Source organism: Oreochromis niloticus, linkage group LG3, assembly GCF_001858045.2.
Source record: "Oreochromis niloticus isolate F11D_XX linkage group LG3, O_niloticus_UMD_NMBU, whole genome shotgun sequence".
Taxonomy (NCBI): Eukaryota; Metazoa; Chordata; class Actinopteri; order Cichliformes; family Cichlidae; genus Oreochromis; species Oreochromis niloticus.
Window position 1 is genome coordinate 17,483,552 of NC_031967.2, and position 20,918 is coordinate 17,504,469.

Here is a 20,918-nt window from a genome sequence, read left to right on the forward strand (position 1 = left end):
TAGCTATATACAACTAGGGCTGCACATTTAACGTGCAGTTCAGTGAAATTCATGTATTTAAATCACATGTTACCCTGAAAGTCTCTGCACAGGTTTCAGACCCAGAATCTTTTTCTTCCTGTGGGGAGACTAATGCATCACGGTGCTGCCCGGGTATTTGTTATATTCCCCAGGTTAATCAGTGTTATCTGTGATTTATATAATGCTTTTTACATTGCAAGCTGAGGCGGTCACTCAAGTTTTTAAATGGCTTTTAAAAACAAAACAAAACTTGTATCTATCTGTGAACGATTTCCCTCTAATGCTGTCTGCTGCACTGTGTTCAAAAGTAAGAAAAAAAAAACACATTACCAAAAGATGATGTCGACTTGCATTGTGGGAAATGTAGGATCCAGGAAAGCTGGGGTTTGATGTAGACAGAATCAGGATATCTCATCGGTACCAGCCTCACAGAAAAGCGAGAATTCAGGATTTAAAATCAGAAAATTTATTTCAGAAGTTTGTACCTGCCGGTCATGAAACATATAATCTTATTAGTCTTTACAACTTTTAAAGTATCTGTACATTTGTTATCTTACTGTAAATAATCTGGTTACTACAAAGTAAGCAAACATGCGTTGGCTGATCCGTTTTTAAAAACAAAAGATACTCCTGCTGTTAACAGGAGGTGAAAGTCTTCCAGAAGAAGTTGCGACAGCCTGCTTTGCGCTCTCTTTGGGACAGAGAGAGGTGTCGCCTCGTCACCTCCTCCCTGCCTCGCCGCGTCTCGTCTCCTCTCGCCGCCATCAGTTCAGCCATGAACTTCAGCAAGAGCCAGTGAGTCAGATCCTAAAGGAGGACAGAAATAGAGGGAGTGGGGGGTTCCTCAGGCACTGCGTGGAAGTTCAAACACCTGCTCCAGTACAAAATTGTTTATATATTTTAGCTCCTGATGCAGTATTTACTCACCTTGTCATTTGTGAGGTCTGCTCTCAGTGTTTCTGTCAGCATGTCGCTGTATGGAGCCGTGCTCACCCGCACCAGCAGCACAGACAAACCCAGAGCCACGAGAAGCACCTGAGAGCGAAGCATCTCCGCCTCAAACTGCAGACAAAACAACTCCGCTCTTACGTTCCCTGACTCTGCTTTCAACGCTGGAGATGTGCAGTGCTGCAAAAGTCCCCAAACTATAAGAAACCCTAACCAATCGGGATGTAGGAGGTGCAGGAGCTGAAGGGTATCATGATGAGCTGGGCTGATAAATAGTCACCTTCATCTTCAAATCCTCCTCATCCTCAAGCCAACAAAAGGATGTGATTGGTGGAGAGGATTGGCTGTGAGGCAGTGAGGAGGTGTGTGTGTGTGTGTGTGGCAGAGGCTGTGAACAGACGTGTCACCGGACAGGATAAGGTCATCACTGGGCAGTCACAGAGGTGGTTTTCAGGCCGATCTGCACTCATGCCGCATTAACTTTAAATGAGATACGTTAAATCCAAAAAACTGTGATTTTTGAGGTAACTTCTGCCACTTGTAATTAACCACAGCAGCTTTGCAGGGATCTGGAGCGCAACATGAGGTCCGGACACCGTTCAGTGCTGCTAATAACACAGTGTGACTCAAATGTTAACGAGGCTGCCTGGACACAGCTAACCCGTCCAACACTCCCCCACCCTTCACGCCATCGTCACTTTGAGTCAATGGGGAAATAAAGGAAAGGAGTTGCATCTAAATGTCAACTCGCAAGCAAAACACTTGATGTAAGTGTTTTGTTTTGCGCATAAATAAGAACATAAGTGCTTCGTTCAACAAGGAGACAAAGTGAGTTTTCCTCGTTTGCGTGCTGTCGCCTTTAGTCTGGGAAGGGATTAGCCGGCATTTACGGCTGCAAGAGAAGCGTTTCCAAACAGCGGGAATTTGCATCCATTACTCATGAAATGTGACCCGGTCGTCACTGACATCACAGTAACAAAACACAACGGGCTAAACTGATAACACTCAAACGGTTTTGTGTCTAAACTGAAGATACTGGGCGATCCTTCACAGTGCAGGCAGGAAAAAGTAAATTAACCTCTGAGATGACTTCTACAGAACTTACTCAGAGTCAGGTGGTCCGGTGAAGGAGATTAGATGTGAAGGTTGTAGAAAGTCCAGACGTTTAGTGCAATCACAACATTATAGAGGCGCACAAAGCTGGAAAAGGCCACAAAAAGTTATTTCAAGACTTAGACAGGTGGGTCGGGTGGTAGAGCGGGTTAAATCGGGAAGATGCTGAGCCTGACACATCCACTGGAGTGTCTGGTGAATGGCACTTACAGTAGAAAGTGCTTTGAGCTCTCAACTGAGTAGAAAGTTGCTATTTAAGTAACATTGAAGACTAACTCAAAGAGAAATTTCAGGGTTGCCCCTAAAAGAAATGCACTCCTCCTCTGTTTTGTGTGTCTTCAAATGCTTTCGTGCCCTCTGTGATTGAGTTTCCATCCTGCTTACTCATTTTTTCACCTCCTCTTCTCAGTAGCAGCAGGGATCCGCCCACAGTTTGAGATCTCGATCTTTGTTTAAACAAATGCTGCTCATCATTTTTTAACCCACTGTCAGAAAAAGACTGAATTAAGATGGTGTCAGTGAAAGGACGCCACAGAGGAAACCAGTGCTGCAAAAACACAGTGAAATGTTCAACGTTGGAAAGTCCCCATGATGCTCCACAATGAAGGAGGAAAGGCACGGCGGAGGGAGCGTCATGATTTAGGCTGCTTTGCTTTGCTTGCTCGAAGGACGGATGGAGTACAATCACTGAGGATGTAAATGCTGTCGAGTAATGTTTATGTGAAGCTCGTGTTGCAAACTGGTGATTGATTCATAATAGGTTACCTAATTTCATGAATAAACTAAGGAAATTTGTGTCTGGTTAACTATTTCTTTGTTCTAACAGTTCTTCTTGGCAATAAATCTTACACTGTTGAAAAGCCTGTTTATTCCACCTTAAATGGTGCCACATTTGTAATGAAAATCCACTTGTGGGTTGAGCAGCACCACCTCCTCCTGCTGGCCACCTGCTTGGTCACACACTGCTGTGGGATGGTGTCCCATTCTTCACCCAATATTTGTCACCAGTCAGCCAGTGAAGTTTTGCTGGTCATTCTGGCACGAACATCGATTAAATACACTAAGAGAATGAATACAAGAAATCATGTAAACATAACACAACCCTGGGAATTCACAGAATTAAATAAACAAAACTAAAAAGTCTGAAAACCACTAAACACTGGGCCAGCTGACCCAGGGCTATGACGATCTCAGGCTTGACATCCTCACTCTTTGAAAGAATAGTCAGTGGTTGCATTGTGGGTAATGTAGGCAAATGATTTTGAAAAGGAAGCGGAGTGTGAAAAATGCAAAAGGCAATATTTCTGGTACTGCTGGATCGATTCTGACGCCTGCGTGGAGGTATAAATACTGCGCTCATTCAGTTTTCTACTCTTTCAGCAGGACAGGAAGTCAGAAAAACATCAAGACCTTGGTCAAGATATGCTTTTAAGAAACGTTTAACAAAAATGCTTAAATACTGATTCACAGCGAACCAACTATCAAATCAGCTTTATTGACTGTGACTGACATGTTCTCTTGATTCACTGTTCCTGCCATTTAAAAGAAGCCATCACATTTCTTAAAGAACTTCTCAGCAACCAGCTGGAGTCAAGGAGTGCTCAAACACCGTGCCAACTAATGAAGAAAAAATCATTTTCACATCTCATTTTGTAAAAAGAGAGTGACCTTTTCTGTGACTGTCCTCTCCACGGGACTCTGTCTGATTACTCAGTCTCTAATCATGACGGGACTTGACTTAAAGTAACATTTTCTGGAAGGTGTTGAGTCAGAGCGGGCATCCAGCTGTGCTGCCTGGGATTAAATAGAGAAGTCTGAGATAATGAATAAGGATGCCTTTGTGAGACATCTGACCCAAATGTCACATCTGGACCTGTTCTCATCAGGTGACCCTGAATCCTCCCTTAGTTACGCCACGATATTTTTAGGCTGCTGGGGCCTTCCCATGATGCACTGAGTTCTTCTTTGTCACTCACCATATGTTTATACACCATTATGCATTTAATCATTACATATTATTAATCTCTGGCTTTCTTCCACAGTGTGTCTTTTGTCTCGTCTCCTTCCTCTCACCCCCAACTGGTCACAGCACATGGCTGCCACTTGTTCTGCTGGAGGTTTCTTCCTGTTAAAAGGGAGTTTTTCCTTCCTACTTTTGCCTAGTGCTTGTTTAAATGGGCTCCACTGATTTTTTGGGATTTCTCTGTATTATTGTAGGGTCTTTACCTTACAATATAAAGCATCTTGAGGTGACTGTTTTTGTGATTTGGCGATTTATAAAACATTGACTCACCCTGGGTCAACACCACAGTGAATACTAACGTGGCTCACAAAAATCTAGACATGTATGACATTAGAGCCAAATATCCATCGTTACCTAGAGTCATATTTACTGAGAGTCTTACCACAGCAGGTGTTTTAACCTAAATGACTGTCAGAGAGATTCGTGACATAACATCACCTATAATAATAATAATAATAATAATAATAATAGTAATACAGGTGCAGACAGAATCACCACTCATGCTGGAAATTCTGATATTTTTAACTCACTGATGTCAGTTTTTAAAGTGACACTCAACCAGCTGACATTAAATGATCTAATACTGATGCACATTTACTATTTAGCTGCTTGAGTTGGCAGTTTTCATCCTCTTTCTTGCTACTCTGCATGCAGATCCATTTTTACATGCACTCACAGAGCCTCCAGAAAACCTTCAGTTATTACGCTTTGTGACATTTATGATAAATTTCGTTAATATGTAGAGGAATCTGTTTATCCAAGCGCTTCCTGTGTGCCATGTTTTCACGTCTTCATCAAAGCTGGCAGTCAGTGACACGCCCCGCTTTCAGCACTAGGTGTCGCTGTAGCATCGTGTTTTCATACAGCTTCTCACTTCAGCGAGTTTTCACGTCAAACACGGTTCGAAGTTTACATTAAGGCCTAAAATTTGTCTTTTGCCTCTTTTTCTCTTTTTAAAATTTACTTTGAAGTGAATCATCACGCGTGTTTTCAACGCAGACGTCCACGCCAATGTGGGCGCCACACGGCTTCTTGCTGGACAGGTGAGTCTGAACACGACTGACACCTTTCAGGTCGACTCGGTCTGACTGTACTCTTCATAGCGTCACGTTAGCATACTTTGCGTGGGTGAGAGTCACACTACAAGTCCGCAGTGTTGGGTGGCTTAATGCACTTACTAGTGCCATGAATTTGTTCCAGTGTGCTGCTGCTCTTTGCCTTATCACATTTGAGTGTCAACAGGTAAGACCAATTAGGTTACATTATGTTGTGCCAACTAATTAATTGTATTTCTGTCAGTTCTTCCCTAGAAACTGTTTTTATCCAATAGACTGCTGTTAATTGTCACTTTTAGCACTATATGTTGATTATATAGGCTAAAACATCTCAATTATGTGCAGTAGGAGCTCAAGCGTGGACTACACTGTCTCCATTCATGTTCACCTCATACAGGGAAGATTTTGAGTACATCTCCAGCGCATGCCACCAACAGAAATACTGTGATTCTGCAGAATTTGATGACTGAATGATTTTGTGGAGTGGTCTGGGAGTGGGATATCTGCTCTCTGAATGAGAATACGACCAGAGACGATTGTGAGGACGGCTACACGACCTGTGTTTATCCTGGTGGTGGAGGAGTACAAGCATCGGGGCGTCCACATTGATCACAGGCTGAACTGGTAGACCTGTATAGACCGGGCTGTATACAGAGCTGAGAAAGCTGAGATCCTTCAGTGTTTATTGAGTTTTCTGTCTGTTAGCTGTGGTGGGTGCTGTGTACTTTGCTGTGGTCTGAGGAGGGATGCAGCATCAGAGCTGATGACACCAACGGACTGATCAGGAAGGCTGGCTCTGTGATTGGCTGCAAGCTGAAGACTTTTGAAGTTATTGTGGAGAGGAAGTAACTGATCAAACCACTTACTGGTCAGGCAGCAGAGCGTCTTCTCTAACAGACTGATTGAGCTCAACTGCTAAAAGGACAGATACACAAAATCCTTTATACCACTGTGTATAAATACAATGTATGTGTCTGGCAGAGACATATCTACTACATTCTACTACTACTACTTTTTTTTTCTTTGCAAACCATGAAAAATCCAAATATTAAAGACTAAATGAATAAACTTTGTTGATGGAAGCTTACATTTTATTGAAGAAGGGCAGTGTCAGTTTATTCATAAAGCATTAAAATAAAAGCTGTTGTTCATCTTCTGTTTGAAACAACCCATTTAACTCCTCCCCCCTCAAGCCAGCGTTCTTTGGATTGGCTCCAACTCACAAACAGAATGTTTGTGGGTGGAGCTTCAGTACTCACAGCCAGACCTATGTGGTTAAGATGACCATCCAAGGATATCAGTTCTCACTTACATCAATCATATCAATATCAATATGTTCCTAAAGTCTGTTCTTAAAATAAAATGAAGTGGTGAAATGAAAACGTAGTTTAATTCTTCTTTTTAAGCATAAATGACACATGAATGTTTCTCCCACTAAAAATCAACCATGAATCAAAAATTTGACTTACTAACTCAAACATCTGAGAAAATAAGATGACAACCTGAAACGCTGATTTATGGATGATAAAAAAAAAAAGCTCCCATACCATGTAGCTTTGCATCACTATGGTCACAAGTGGAGGACTGTTGGTATTGTTATTGGCAACACCTGTGCTGCCATGAAACTGGTCCGCTGATTGAAAGATGGCTTGATTTCTAACAGGCTACACATGGTGGTGTAGCGGCTGCCCTGCTGGCGTGGTAATAAAAGCTGGTTTAGGTTTCAGTGCTGCATGGTGCCAGTGTGGCCAGGGTATGCAAAGCAACAGTTGAGCTTGTGTTGGTTAGCAGGTGTAGTTTGCTAGCAGCCGGGCTAGTTTTAGACACTACCAACACATCAGTGGCTATGGCCTTTTGTTTTCGCTTTGGGTAAGCTGTTTTCCACACCAGTTTATGGGTTGCTCCTGAAGCAGCTTCCTTCCCTGAGACTTAAATCTCTTTTATCTTACAGAGTGCTCTTTCTCCTGTCTCTGCGGACAGCTTCAACACTTGATGTTCCCACTGGTGAGCTTTAAATGTTTGCTTCTTATAAGAGCAGCTGTGTTACAAAAGCAATCTCTAAAATCTTTAATCATGCAGGAGTTCTTCAAATGGAGTGTCGTGAGCGTTACTTCATGATAGCTGTTGGTCTCTCCTTTGCTGGGGATAAACCTCGCTTTGAGGCTGTCGGTGAGTCTCTGACTGGCTGTAACTCCTTCCTGGTGCATGTTAAATCTCACTAATCTCTGGATTGTCGCCCAGACAGCACAGGCGTACACGCCATCACCGAGGAGTACGCGGCAGAGTGTGGATACACCATCAGTCTTCTCCCAGTTCTCGGCCACGTGGAGCTCAGAGCCTCTTACTTCAGCTGCCACACTAATGATGCGGTATGCCCCAACACAATTTATCCAGACTTAATTACTGCACGTTAAGTGTTGTCTGTTCTCTATGATGGCAACCTGGTGTTCCCATGCACTTACATAGGATGATGAAGTGTTCACGTTCAACTTCAACCTGATTGTAACACGTGGCGGGAAGCAGGCCACATATGCGCTGAACAAGACCTGCACTCTGTCGCTCCCGTGGTCTCCCCGAGAGGTTACCTGTGAGGTCAACTACATGGAAGTAAGCTTGGATTCACCCTGTAGCAGTTTATCCAGGGATTTCATTGAGATTAATCCTGGATTTTCTGCAGGTGTCGGTGAGGAGTGAAGCAACATGTCCGTATGAGGAAAATGGAGATTCTGCTTTCAAACCTGTATGTTTCGCCTTAAATACAGCTGCCAAACTAAATTTTTATGCATAGCTAAAATGACAGAATTGAAATATTGTTCCCCTTAGGTCCTTTACTCAGATTGGAAGGTGATGTTTCAAAGAGCAGAGGATCAGTTTCTGCCCATGAACCTCTCTGAAGCTCGGAAGCTGGGTTATGTGTTTGCTCTCACAGATGAGAGGCTTGTGTTTCGGACACCGTATGAGCAACCCCATTCTTTCAGCACTGAGGTAAAGGGATGAGAAACTGTAAAGGTTATTAATCTTATTCACGGCTTATGTTTAAAAAAAAACAAACAAAAAAGTTTCCTTTTCCAGGTGAATGGCGTTCCAGTAGAGGTGGTCCATGCAGTCTTGTTCTCGAGGCAAAGCTGGGTTGTCCTCGTGGTCGATCTGTTGGCTGCTTGCTCCATGCGTCAGTATTAATCCTGGTGTTTTGGGGTGGGTGTGGGTGTGGGTGTGGGTGTGGGTGTGGGTGTGTGTGTGGGTGTGGGTGTGGGTGTGGGTGTGGGTGTGTGTGTGGGTGTGTGTGTGTGGGTGTGTGTGGGTTTTTTTTTTTTTTTTTTTTTTTTACCCAAATACTCATAAGGAAACACAAATGGTGTGTCCACAGATAATGGGTCATATGACGGCGGCTATATGATGTGGGAGACTTCTGAGCTGCTCCACAGTCTGGTGTCTCCCTTAAATGAGACTGAGGTCAGTATTGGAGTCAATGGGAAACTTGTGGAGAAAAAAGTTGCAGAGGAGAGGGCTACACCGTGGAGAAGATTAACACCACATTGCAAGTCAGTATCCCTTACAAAGCTGAAGGAGGATACAGGAAGGTGAGAAGACAGTAGAGCTGTAGACTTGGAATCAGCAGGTCTTCAAATCACAGCATTGCTATCAGGTTAAGATGAAATATTAGTGACGTAGCCTGACTCTCTTTGCAGAGCTTTGTGTCTCGAGACCTCTACGAATACTACGTTTTTCGTCTCTACTTGGAGCAGATCTCAGTTGACGAGGCTGAGATTGCTGCCAGGCTTCGTTTTCACAGGATTATAGTCACTCCCCTGCTGCCATGCCACATTTTCACTGAAAACCGTAAGTGTATCTAAAGCACTGCATCAGATCGCTTTGGTCAGATTCTGACGGGCTTTTTGTTTCAGAAACTCTTCTAAGAGAGCGCGCATTCACCATCTATCTCGGTGGTGTCCCTGAAGATGTGGTGTTAGTTTCTATTCAGCTGAATGGACAAGAATTTACATTGCCACTCTCAAATATGAGCACCTACAACCTCACTGAAGTTCTCCACCCCAACGGCACCCATGGATACACACTGACGGTGCTTTTTGATGATCCTGTTGTCAAACTGCAGGTAATCTCCGGGATCCCCTCACCACCACCCCGTGGCATCTTCATATTTCATGCGGGTTCTTAAAATGTTTCCTCCTAGTTCTCCAGAAAAGCCTTGGCACTGCAGCACATCCTGAATGTCAACTATACACTAGCTGTTCAGCCTGGAAATGAGCCTTATTACCATCAAACAGCAGTCACGGCTCTAACTCGTGTCTGTAAGTCTCGAACCTGTGTTTAGTCTTCGGCTCAAGCATGAAGTGGTATTAAATAATCCTGTATCCCACAGCGCCTCCAGCCTTTGATGCCAACTGTTCGGAGTCCAGCATACACTTTAAGCTGGACCATCGCCCTTTTGATTACTTCTGGGAGATTGCCATCGGCTCGGACGTGCTAACCTCAGACCTGGCAAACCGGCGTGGCTACATCATGAGTAATGACAGCCAGAGTCTGCAGCTTGATGTGCCGCTATTCACTAATGGGTATAAATACCAGGTAGATGAGGGAAATGCTATTGGCATCATCCGTTTGTCCTTAAACTCGAATTCTCTTTAAATGTACAACTGCATGTGTTTTGGTAGAACGTCACTTTGAAGGGATTCTCAGGAACTTTTGAGATCCTTGTGAGAGTTCGTGAAACGTCAGAAGTCCAAACGTCCACAGTTAAGACCTGTCTGTTCAGTCCCCCAGAATTCATTAGTAAGTGCATCCAAGCTTTATTATTAAAGGTCTCAGCGTTGCCACTCATGCTAAAACCCTTGTGTTTATGCAGTGTGTTCGACTGATGGGAGGGTGACCGTGGTGGCTAACTTGTCTCTGCCAATCCCAAGTGGAGGGAGTCCAGCTGAAACCAGCCTCAAGGACAAATCCTGTCGGCCTAAAGATGCAGCTGGCACCAGGGCTCTTTTTTCTTTTGCTGTTAATGACTGTGGAGCTATAATCATGGTAGTGAACAAATGTTTTCTTTGATATATCATTTTTACCATATATTAAGACTTTATATTTTTCTCCAGCTGGGCAGGGACTCTGTGACCTATAGAAATGAGATCATCTTCAGCTCTGTGAGAAATCCAGAAAATCTGAGCAGTAGGAACAGGTATGCATCCCTCACTATTTGGGTTTTCACCCTTCAGCTACTAAAATGTGTAACTTGTATTCCAGGGTCATGCTGCAGTGCACATATACTGTGGCTGGATTACATGCCCTCTTCTCGGCATACAAGTTTGAGTCTGAAACAGTCGGCGTTGGTCGTATCGTGCGTTCTAACCGCATCATTGAAGGTGGGTGGGTTAACAATTAAACAGCTTGTTGGTGTCACTGAAAATGTTAAGTTAAATTCTGTTACTCTAGGTCCTGCAGTGGAGCCCACTAGTGCATCCCCGGGCATACTGCAAGATCGGTGACAATACGACCTCGTTATCAGCCTTCTGCAAAGTACATCAAAGTATCGAGTTTCCTAAAGAATCTCTCAAACAAAGGTCTGCACTACTTTTAAACCAGGTAGAATTTGCCAGCGTTAGAAGTGTCTAAATTGTATTTCTCTCCACAGGATTAAAGGAAACTTCACAAGTTAATGTATTTACTGTCATTTAAAGAACAGATTTCAATGGGTTTTTTTATGTAATAAAGACTTAAATGAATCATGTGATCCATTCTTGTCAGTTTGTCACTTAGTGTGTCACATGTGCAGACGGTGCTTTGTCTCATCAGATGGAATGGCTTTCATAAATGGTAAAGGCTCTTTCAAGACCACAGTAACTTAAGTCGGTAGGATTTGCCTTGACACAAGACTGGGGGTCGCTGCCTGAATTACTGTAACGTGGTCCTCAGGATTTTATGAAGTCTTTGTATGACTGGTGAAATTCATAGGAAATGGCCTGGTATCTATGTAGCAGTTTCCTGGTCTTGCTGACTATTTAAGGTTCTTTGCTACTAACATCCAACCTTACAGCATTTCATTCTGTGAACTTTAAAGCGGTGTTCAAATGGCTCCTTGCAAAGCTGGAACAAACTGGAACTTGTCTTGCTCCCTGAAACACTTCACACTTGGTTTGCTGACCAGACATCATTGGCTTTAACTAGTTCCATATCAATGACATCAGTTTACTGTAATCATGACAAAATATATATTGGACTTTTGCTTAAACACGGTAGCTTGGTGTTGTCATCTTTAGGTCACAAATGCTGCTTATCTAGAAGTTCACTGAACTGATGGCCAGCTGGGATATTAACCAAAACCAGTACTGGAAATGCAAACTCTGGTTTTAATGATCCACTCAGTTGACAAGTTGAGGTACTCTTATTTATGACCAGTTTTATTAAAGTAACTGCAACAAGAAAGGGCATTGAAGCCAGATGACACACACCAATTAAACTGGAGGAATGTCTTTTAAGACAGACTTGGATGACCTAAATTTCCTGCATCTAAATTCAGATAAAAGGTTTCTGTATTACCTTGTTGAATCCAGAATTTAATTTAAAATCTAAAGATCAGGCCCATCACATCTTAAACACCTCATCGTAGCATTTCACCCCAATAAAGCACTTTGCTCTGACTGCTGCTTTACATATGGCTCCTGGTATTTGCAGACTGAAACTTTCTTTTCTGTAAAGCTTATACTTAGGGCTGGATCAGGTGACTCAGAATCTCCCCCCCCCCCCCCCCCCCCCCCCCCCCCCCCTTAGTTACACTGCAATAGGCCTAGGCTGCTGAGGGTTTCCCATGATGCACTAAATGTTTGTTCTTCACTTTTTTTTTTCTTTTTTAAAAATTCCATTGGTTGCGACAAATGGCCGCCCTCCCTGTATCTGGTTCTACCTGAGGGTTCTTCCTGTTAAAAGGGAGTTTTTCCTTACCACTATAGCCAAGTGCTTCTCACATGGGGTTGTTTAATTGTTGGGCTTTTCTCTGTATTATTGTAGGGTCTCTATCTTCCAATATAAACAAGCTTGAGGTGACTTGTTGTGATTTGGGGCAAAATAAATATATTACATTTAATTATATTGGATCATGAACTGTGGCGATTCTATATGTTGGCAGAGCATGTTAAACTTTACTTAACTGAATTTTAGCTCCAAAATCAACCTTCAATTCAAATGTTTGTAATGTTATATCCACAGAAGCTTGTTTCTGCCATGTGTTCAAAAAAAAAAAAATGCCATTCATAAGGCAAAATTTCAGGTTATCTGAAAATCTGGAGAACATTTTCAGCATTTCGAGTTGCTAAGTAGAAAATTTGAGGTGACCTGAAAATTTGAGTTGATGGATGGTAAAAAGTTTTTTTCTTCATTGATGGAAAAAAAAAAAAAGCAGCTGTCATGTATATTACAGGTGCTGCTGTTAATTTTGATGATTCATCAGGTTTTTGCTCTTTCACGGATCATAAAGAAATTCCAATTTTTGCATATATACCATCCATGTTATTTTTAATGCACATATTTAGTAGACTAGACTGTCATTGAGAGTGGCGTGGAACCAAACAACCATATGATCTAGTTCTGAAACACTTCGTTGGATATTAATTACATTACAGTGTGAAAAATGTCCACCAGAGGGTGCTGCAAGAGCCTTACTCCAAACCTGTGATTGAACTTCAACTTGTGATCCACTGAGGATTTCAACAAGATTTGAAAATGAAATCCCAAAAAAGAAATATAAGATCCAAATACATGCACAAATGACTGCAGATTTATGCTTCAGTGCACTTTAAAAAGTTTATCAATGGGAATATCACAATTTGAAATTGCACACATAGACAGAAGGGCCAAACATTAAGCTCAAGAAACTTTGCAACTTTATCAGTAGCACCTAAAGTGCACTGAAAACCCTCCATCAGGCTCGGGAAGAAGCCTGAAGCCATCAGATTAGTTCTTATATTCTATCAGTGTCATGTATTCACTGGCCAATCAGAGGCTCTCAGAGTTACACTCACAGGTGCAGCCTTTGGGTAATCAACTCATCTTTAAATCACTTGCAGCTGATGCTGAAAGTAAACGCTGCTTATAACTTCAGGGGTCAAGAAACGAACTAACAAAAGCAGCTGAGCTCACACAGAGTACTGCTGATGTGATTTGCTTGAGCTTGTGTTGGTTAGAAGTGTAGTTTGCTAGCACCCAGGCTAGCTTTAGACCCTGCCAACATCAGTGGGTATGGCATTTTTGTTTAGGTAAGCTGCCTTAGTGGGAAATCATCAAGTTTATTTATGAAGTTAATTTCCAGTTAGTTTTCTGTCACATGTGCCTTTGTGTTCCAGTGTGGCCTTTCTCCTGTCCGTGTGCTCAGCTGCAATTTGTGATCTCATTACGGATGGTAAAATGCATGTGATTAGTAGTTGTGATTTCAAAATACTGGTAATCTGTACTTAAAACTTGCTTGTTCATGCAGGAGTTCATATGGAGTGTCGCGAGCGTTACTTCATGATAGCTGTTGATCTCTCCTTCACTGGAAAGGAACCTCGCTTTGAGGCTGTGGGTAAGGCCTCCTGCAAAGCTTCTCCTCTGCATTGGAGCATTTTTTATTTTTTTATTTAAATGCTTCTTTCGTCTGATAATTCTGTCCAGTACTGAGCTGCATGACTGCTGAGGTATTGTTCTTTTTGTAAAGACAGGACAGGAGCGTATGCCATCACTGAACAGTATGCTGCAAAGTGCGGCTATACCGTGAGTGCTCTCTCTCTCCTGGGCCACGTGGAGCTCAGAGCTTCTTATTTCAGCTGCCACACTGACAACAAAGTATGTGCAAGCAGTCAAATAAGCACAAACATGCTTGCTGCTGCCTAAAGAGACAAGGCTTTGATAAATTTTCTCTTCTGGGTATTTCAGGATGACATGTTCTCCTTTAATTTTAACTTGATTGCTACACATAAGGGAAAGGAAGCCAGCTATGCACTGAACAAGACCTGCACATTATCTCTCCAATGGTCTCACAGAGAGGTTACCTGTGAGATGAACTACATGGAGGTAAATTTGGAATTTTTTTTAAATTTTTTTTTTTTTATTTGCTTAAGAAGCAGATTTTTCTTTTTTTTTTAAAATGTGCAAACAGTAATTTTTCTAGGCTGTTTTAATAGAAGAAAAAATGAATACTGTACTGTTACTATACATTAATCTATAGTTGCATGTCTCCAAAAAACGTGTGTAGTATTATAATTAATGCATTAAAAATACACAGGAGCAGGTTTGCATTTGTGGGGCCACCAAGGACCTCTCTTCTAACTAATTGCATTTTATGTATGTGGCTAGAGACCAGTCGCACATCAAAGCTCGAAGAGAAGTCGGAGCTGTTGTAAAAACACATTTAAATTCACATCTGCACCTTCAGACTTGGCCGTGTGTGTTTGTACATATTTTGTTCCTCTGAGAATGGGTTGCAGTCACTAAAGAAATAAAAATGAACCACACCATGTCATCATCTTCCTCACCTTCTGAACTGAAGTCAGAACTTCAGCCGCCTGCAAGAGAAGCGCTTCAGTGACTCGTTGACTTGTATCAGACTAGTTTAGTTTTGCAGTCTGTGAGTAATGTTGGATGCTTCTCACTTGGCATTGATTGTTGAGGTAAACGGTGGACTAATGGCGTTCCAGAGAAAGTGGAAAACTGGATGTGTGGAGCTGGATCTGCATCCCGGCTGACAGTGGCCTTTATGGATTACGGTCCATGTAATGTTTTAGTCAGCCAAGAGATCAAAAACATGTTTGTTCTATAGCAGCCACCGTAGCTAGGATTATACACTTGAATAGGAAGGGTAAGAAACAGAATTTTGTTGACTGCAGTCTGCAATCTACTCATAATCTAGTGGTGAAAATTTTACACCCTGTAATTTGGTGAATTCTCTGCAGGTGTCTGTGAGGAGTGATGTTACCTGTCCTTTTGGGACAAACGGACACAACAGGAATGCATCCAAAGCTGTAAGTCTTACACTCAGGTACATTTCTCACTCAGGAAGTAAACAGTCTTAGGACTTATACATTTCCTTCAGGTACGCAGCGCCACCACTTCAGACTGGCAGGTGACTTTTCAAAGACCGGAGGAGCAGATGCCGTCCATGAACGTCTCTCAAGCACGGAAGCGGGGCTATACGTTTGACTCGAGGGATGGAAGACTTCTGTTCGAACGCCCTATGGACAACCTGACTCACTGAGCACTGAGGTAAACCGCAGATTCAGAATCTGCATTTGAACCATTGATGCAAAGCGAGGCTTACGCTGCATTTCGCTGCAGGTGGAGAATGTTCCAGTGGAGGCAGTCTATGCAACTGTGTTCTCCAGACAAAACTGGGTTGTCCTCATGGTTGACCTCTTGGCAGCTTGCTCCATGTGTCAGTATCAGCCTTGATGTCATTTTAGTGACTTTCTGCTTATGATCAGGTGGACTTGTAATGTTGTTCCTCTTCTTAACAGATGAAGGATACTTTGATGACGCAGGCTATATGATGTGGAAGACTCCAGAGGCGCTGTACCCGAGTGTTGGTGGCACACAGATCAGGATTGGACTCAACGGGGATCCCATGGAGCAGCTTATTGCAGAGAAGAGGGGTTACATTGTTGAGAAGCACAAAGGCACAGTCCATATAGGCATCCCTTATAATGCTGAAGGAGGACACAGGAAGGTCAGCTGAGGATCCTACAAACTTGAAAATTTCTTTGCAGTGTGTGTTAAGTGTAGCTTTTGGATTGCTCTGAGGCTGCTTGTTAAAATGTTGAATTGGATGATGCACATGGATGGCTTGTTTAAGCTTTTAATGGCTTAAATAATTCTCCAAACTGGGGAAAACTGGAGAGCTCGGCACAACCACATTTGTTGTAACTGTGTGCATTCTGTAATCTTGTTGCCTTTTGAAAGACAGGAAGTAGGCCAGCGATGACTCTCGCTTTAGAAAGCAGATTGCCAACAGGGTATATTCCTGAATAGTGTTCCCCATTTCATCAGATTAGCTGCACTCATCGGTGGAGACTGAATCAGATTCATTGCAACGTTTCTGAGAGTGACTGCAATCCAAGCCAGAGCACAGTTGTTTAGACACGTTGCCTTCAGGTGACCTGTGGAATTGCCTTGCAATTTGAAAGTGGTCGCCTGGAGGTTGCTGCAACTACTTGCACTCTGTCTTAGTCGAATTTTTTTGCAGTCAATCATCAGGCAACTTTTTTTTTCTTTTCCCCTTCCCTCTTAGTTGCAAGGAGATTGTCATCCTTTTTTTTTAAACTCTAGAGTGATTGAGATGTTTGTCTTTGTGTCCATGTGACTAATTTAATCTTGTATTACGTCCTTTGTGAAACATTTTAGTCAGACTAGCAGTTTATCTAATGATAAAGATTGAAGTCATACAAACTGCATGTTTGTCTTTCAGAGCTTTGTCATTGGGAGTCTCTATGAGTTTTATGTCTTCGACCTCTCCGTGGAGCAGATCTCATTAGATCGTGACTATGTGGAGACCATGCTCCAGTTTCGCAGGACTCTGGTTACTCCCCTGTTGCCCTGCACGATTTTCACTCATAATCAAACAGTCCTTAAAGAACAGATGTTCACAATCTATCTCGGCGATGTTCCTGAAGATGTGGTGTTAGTTTCTATCCAGCTGAATGAACAAGACTTTACATTGCCATTTGCAAATACAAGCACCTACAACATCGCTGAAGTTCTTTACCCCAACGGCACCCATGGCTACACACTGAAGGTGCCGTTCCACGACCCTGTTGTCAAACAGAAGGTAGGTCTACCACCACCACGCCCTTGTGAATAGATGACTCTCAGTGATTTTGTTTTGATAGAAACACTTGTTACCTATGTTCAAAATGAAGCTTATTCACAACACGTTGGCTTAATCCTGCTCGTCTTAGGGAGTTTTTCTTTCTTAGTTCTTTATAGAAGATGCAGTTCTTCGTTTATGCTGGATATTAACTACACGCTGGCTGTGCTACCTGGAAACGAGTCTTATTACCACTCAGCATCTATTGTGGCACTGCTCACAGATGTCTGTAAGTTATTTGATTATGTACTCTATATTGGTAACAGCTTTAAGAGTCGTTAACGAGCCTGTATCCGACAGCACCTCCAGCCTTTGATGCTGTCTGCTCTGAGTCTGGGATACGCTTCAAGCTGGACCATCAGCCTTTTGACTACTTGTGGGAGTTTACCATCGGCTTAGACGTGCTAACCTCAGACCTGGCAGACCGGCGCGGCTACATCTTGAGTAACGACAGCCAGAGTCTGAGGCTTGATGTGCCACTTGCCACTCATGGGTATAAATACCAGGTAGATGAGGGAAATGCTATTGGCATCATCAGTTTGTTCTTAATAGGCTTGAATTGTGTTTAAATGTAGAACTACTGCATGTGTTTGGCAGGACGTCACTTTGAAGGGATTCTCAGGAACTTTTGAGATTCTTGTGAGAGTTCGTGAAACATCAGAAGTCCAGACGTCCACAGTTAAGACCTGTCTGTTCAATCCCCCAGAATTCATTAGTAAGTGAATCCAAGCTTTATTATTGCAGACGGTTTCAGAGTCGCCACTCATGCTAAAACCCTTCTGTCTATGCAGTGTGTTCGACTGATGGGATGATGACTGTGGTGGCAAACCTGCCTCTGGTAGTCTCAAGTGGAGGGAGAACATTAAGAATGAGCCTCATGGACAACTCCTGTGGGCCTAAAGATATGAATGGCACCAGGGCCCTCTTTTCTTTTCCAGTCAACAGCTGTGGATTCATATTGAGGTAAAAGCTGAGTTTACGGAGTTGTGGCATCCCCTCCCTGTGCTGCCTTGTCCTCACTGTGTATTTTTTCTTCAGCTTGGAAAGGATTATGTGACTTACCAAAATGAGATCTTCTACAACAAGAATTACCAGAATATGGTTTCTAATGATGTGACTGAGAGGTATGAATCTCCAAACTTCCTTAATATATTTTTCCACCTGCATTGATACATGACATGAAGGTTGTCCTATTTCACAGGGTGATCGTGCAGTGTACATATCCTCTATCTAGTCTCCGTCAGCTCTTCACAATGTACAGATTTGTGTCTGACACGGTTGGTGTTGGTAAAATCATCCGCACAGTGCAGCCCACAGCAGGTACAGTAACTTATTCACCTGATGGAAATTATGCTGCTTGTTCAAAATCTAAAAAAAATTAATCTTTTTCTAGGCTGCAACATCCCAGCAGAAAGCCCACTGCAGGACTTCAAAGCACCCCTGCTATAGCAAGACACGCACAACCTATTGCGTTTGTACCTGGTGTTCGTCCATCTACTCGATACTTCAGAGTTTCTAGGTTCACAATCTTGCAGGTGGCTAACTGTGATAAAATGTCACTTTTTTGTGATCCCCTTGCAGGAGCTGAAAAGTCACAATAAAGTTATATTTTAAATGGGACAAAACTGTATTAAAGCTGTCTTTGAAACTAATTTGTCTTGTAGAGCCTTACACTACTGTGTGTTGGCATCATTTTGACTGTTTCTGACACAGGATGTTGGAGACTTCATTGTAAGGAACTCGTGTATTTCTACTCCACCGAAATTTGCATTGGCTAGTTTAAAAAATAAATAAATAAAATAAAAACATAAAAAAATAAAAAATTATGGCTCACCAACTGCAACGTTAATTTTTTTTTCTAAATATTCAGGAAACTTCAGTCTTGGTCTAAATATATTACTTTAAAGAGTGAGAAGCTTACTAAGTGGGGAGGAGTGGAATGCACAGGCAGTGAATACAGAGTAGCGCACTACAGCAAGAGTGTACCTCAATCAGCCAGTCACATGAAAGCATTTGGACATGTTGACAAGCCAGCATGACCTGCTGAAGTACGAACTGAGCAACAGAATGAGTGAGGTGATTTAAGTTCATTTGAACCATGCCATGCTGGTCTGTTTCAGAAACTGCTGATCTATTGGGATTGTCACACACGACTATCTGTAGGGTTTAGAGACTGGCCTGAAAGCAATCCACTGAGAAGCAGTTCTCTGGCTGAAAATGTCAAAGGAGAAGGCCAGACTGCTTCAAGTTAAGAAGCATCAATAACTCGTAACTAAGTTACAAGCATGGTATGTAGAGGAGCATCTCTAAATGCACAAGTCCATCCTGGGAGCAGATGGGCTGCACATTACATCCTGTAATATGCATTATATATGGTTAAAATGCAGTAAGTATACACGTTTCATTTAAATATAGTCTAACTTTTTCTTTAGCCCAGATAATTAAACATTTCCATTACATAAAACAAGTGAATTTTGATTTTATGTACTGTATAGCCTATATAATGAGTATGTAGCCCAATAGGTATGAAATCCAGGAAGCTACACAACATGGGGCAGTTCATTTGTGAACCTAATAAAGTGACTCATACGTTTATATTGAAAAAGATAACGAAATTCTTTGGTACTCTGTAAAATATTCGGAGGATGCTGGTCTGATTAAGTCATGTACTGCAGTTTCTTATACCATTTGATTAAAAATGTGAATTTAAACATTTTATTAGACACATTCAACCGCCCCCGCCCCCCCCCCCCGATCCTTTATTTTATTTATTTTTAAAAATATTTTTAAAATAGAGCATGACTGGAAATAAATATAATACATGCAGTCACACGGCGTTTCATAAGTCAGTCAGCAGGTGTCGCTGTTTACACCGCTGCGAGCGGAAGCGTGAGCGCGTGTTTAAGTTTGGTTTTTTCTTCTTTAACGCCACATTAACAAGTTCAGTTTGAGTAGTTAGTAGTTAGATACTACCTTACTTCTCGAGCAACACAGCTGAACCACCATGAACAGCGAGGAGCATTTATCGGTGAGTGTTCTGTGACGTCACTCTTTAGCTCACTCGGACTGCATGCGCAGGTCCTGCGGGTCAGCGGTGGTAATTTCATCATCTGTCCTCCATCAGAGGCCCAGGAAGACGGTCCTGCCCCCTCTCTCCAACAGGACCCTGTACCACCCCTCCTTCCTGCCCCTGTACAGGGCCGCAGGTCTCCCACGCCACAGTCAAGAAAACGCTCAAACAGGAGGTGAGTCACTTTTACCTAAACCGGGGTCAAGGGGAGCTTCATCCAGCTGTTCAACCTCTGTGAGGACTCCCTGATTTCTCCCCAGCTCACCCCACCACGCCTGCAGAGTTCTTCTACACTGACCCCACCATGTGCTGTGGCAGGAGAATCCCTAATAGACTCAGTGGGTTAAAGGTGAGCGAGAGAGATTTCATAACTCCACCAACAAAACTCACTGTTGTGGAGAAGCTCCATCTTTCATACTCATTTTCTAAGGATTAGTTCCTGCATGCCCAAATAAACAGTTATATGGCTTTCCAGGAGCCGTTTAGAAGACAGAGTCCCACACAGTACACAGCATCAGTATAACTAAATGCTGTGCCAGAGTCTGACATCAAGACTTCACTTTCAAATAACTTTAAATAATATTGTTGGTCTTTTGTAAACTATATTTTTGTGCAGCCACAGCGATTATTAAATCTGATGTATATGACAAGTTCATTTCCACAGGATGGTACTTCAGTTTATGGGTGTATTGAGTAGAGGATGAAGGGTAAACAGAGGTGGAGGCGCAGAGTCCAGTGTGTCAGCGTTTTAATAACAGTGTAAATTTAGGCCACATAGAAAAACGCACACATCAAACGCTTCACGATGGTCCCCGTTTCCCTTGAGTATGAATGGCTTCTTGACAGCCAGCT

General features: G+C 42.5%; 1 protein-coding gene, 1 long non-coding RNA gene, 1 other non-coding gene and 1 pseudogene across 3 annotated transcripts; 3 read left to right on the forward strand and 1 right to left on the reverse strand.

Moving 5' to 3' along the window:
• Positions 1-471: 471 nt before the first annotated feature.
• sst5 (somatostatin 5) lies at positions 472-3,198 on the reverse strand. Its single transcript, XM_005464106.3, has 2 exons — positions 949-3,198; positions 472-828 (listed from the first exon to the last, which is right to left on the reverse strand). Exons 1-2 carry the CDS (start codon positions 1,069-1,071, stop codon positions 658-660), a joined length of 294 nt encoding a protein of 97 aa, XP_005464163.1. The 5' UTR covers positions 1,072-3,198; the 3' UTR covers positions 472-657.
• Positions 3,199-6,848: 3,650 nt separating this feature from the next.
• Positions 6,849-10,900, forward strand: LOC109194588 (uncharacterized; annotated as a pseudogene).
• A 2,333-nt stretch (positions 10,901-13,233) lies between these two features.
• Positions 13,234-17,496, forward strand: LOC102079688 (uncharacterized). The gene is made up of 12 exons (XR_002060139.2): positions 13,234-13,418; positions 13,506-13,561; positions 13,637-13,723; positions 13,856-13,983; positions 14,074-14,211; positions 15,090-15,158; positions 15,230-15,399; positions 15,472-15,568; positions 15,651-15,859; positions 16,598-16,957; positions 17,106-17,225; positions 17,297-17,496. It is a non-coding gene; the product is annotated as an uncharacterized LOC102079688 (transcript).
• Positions 17,497-17,967: 471 nt separating this feature from the next.
• Positions 17,968-18,284, forward strand: LOC109199843 (uncharacterized). The gene is made up of 2 exons (XR_002060140.2): positions 17,968-18,120; positions 18,198-18,284. It is a non-coding gene; the product is annotated as an uncharacterized LOC109199843 (long non-coding RNA).
• Positions 18,285-20,918: the final 2,634 nt, after the last annotated feature.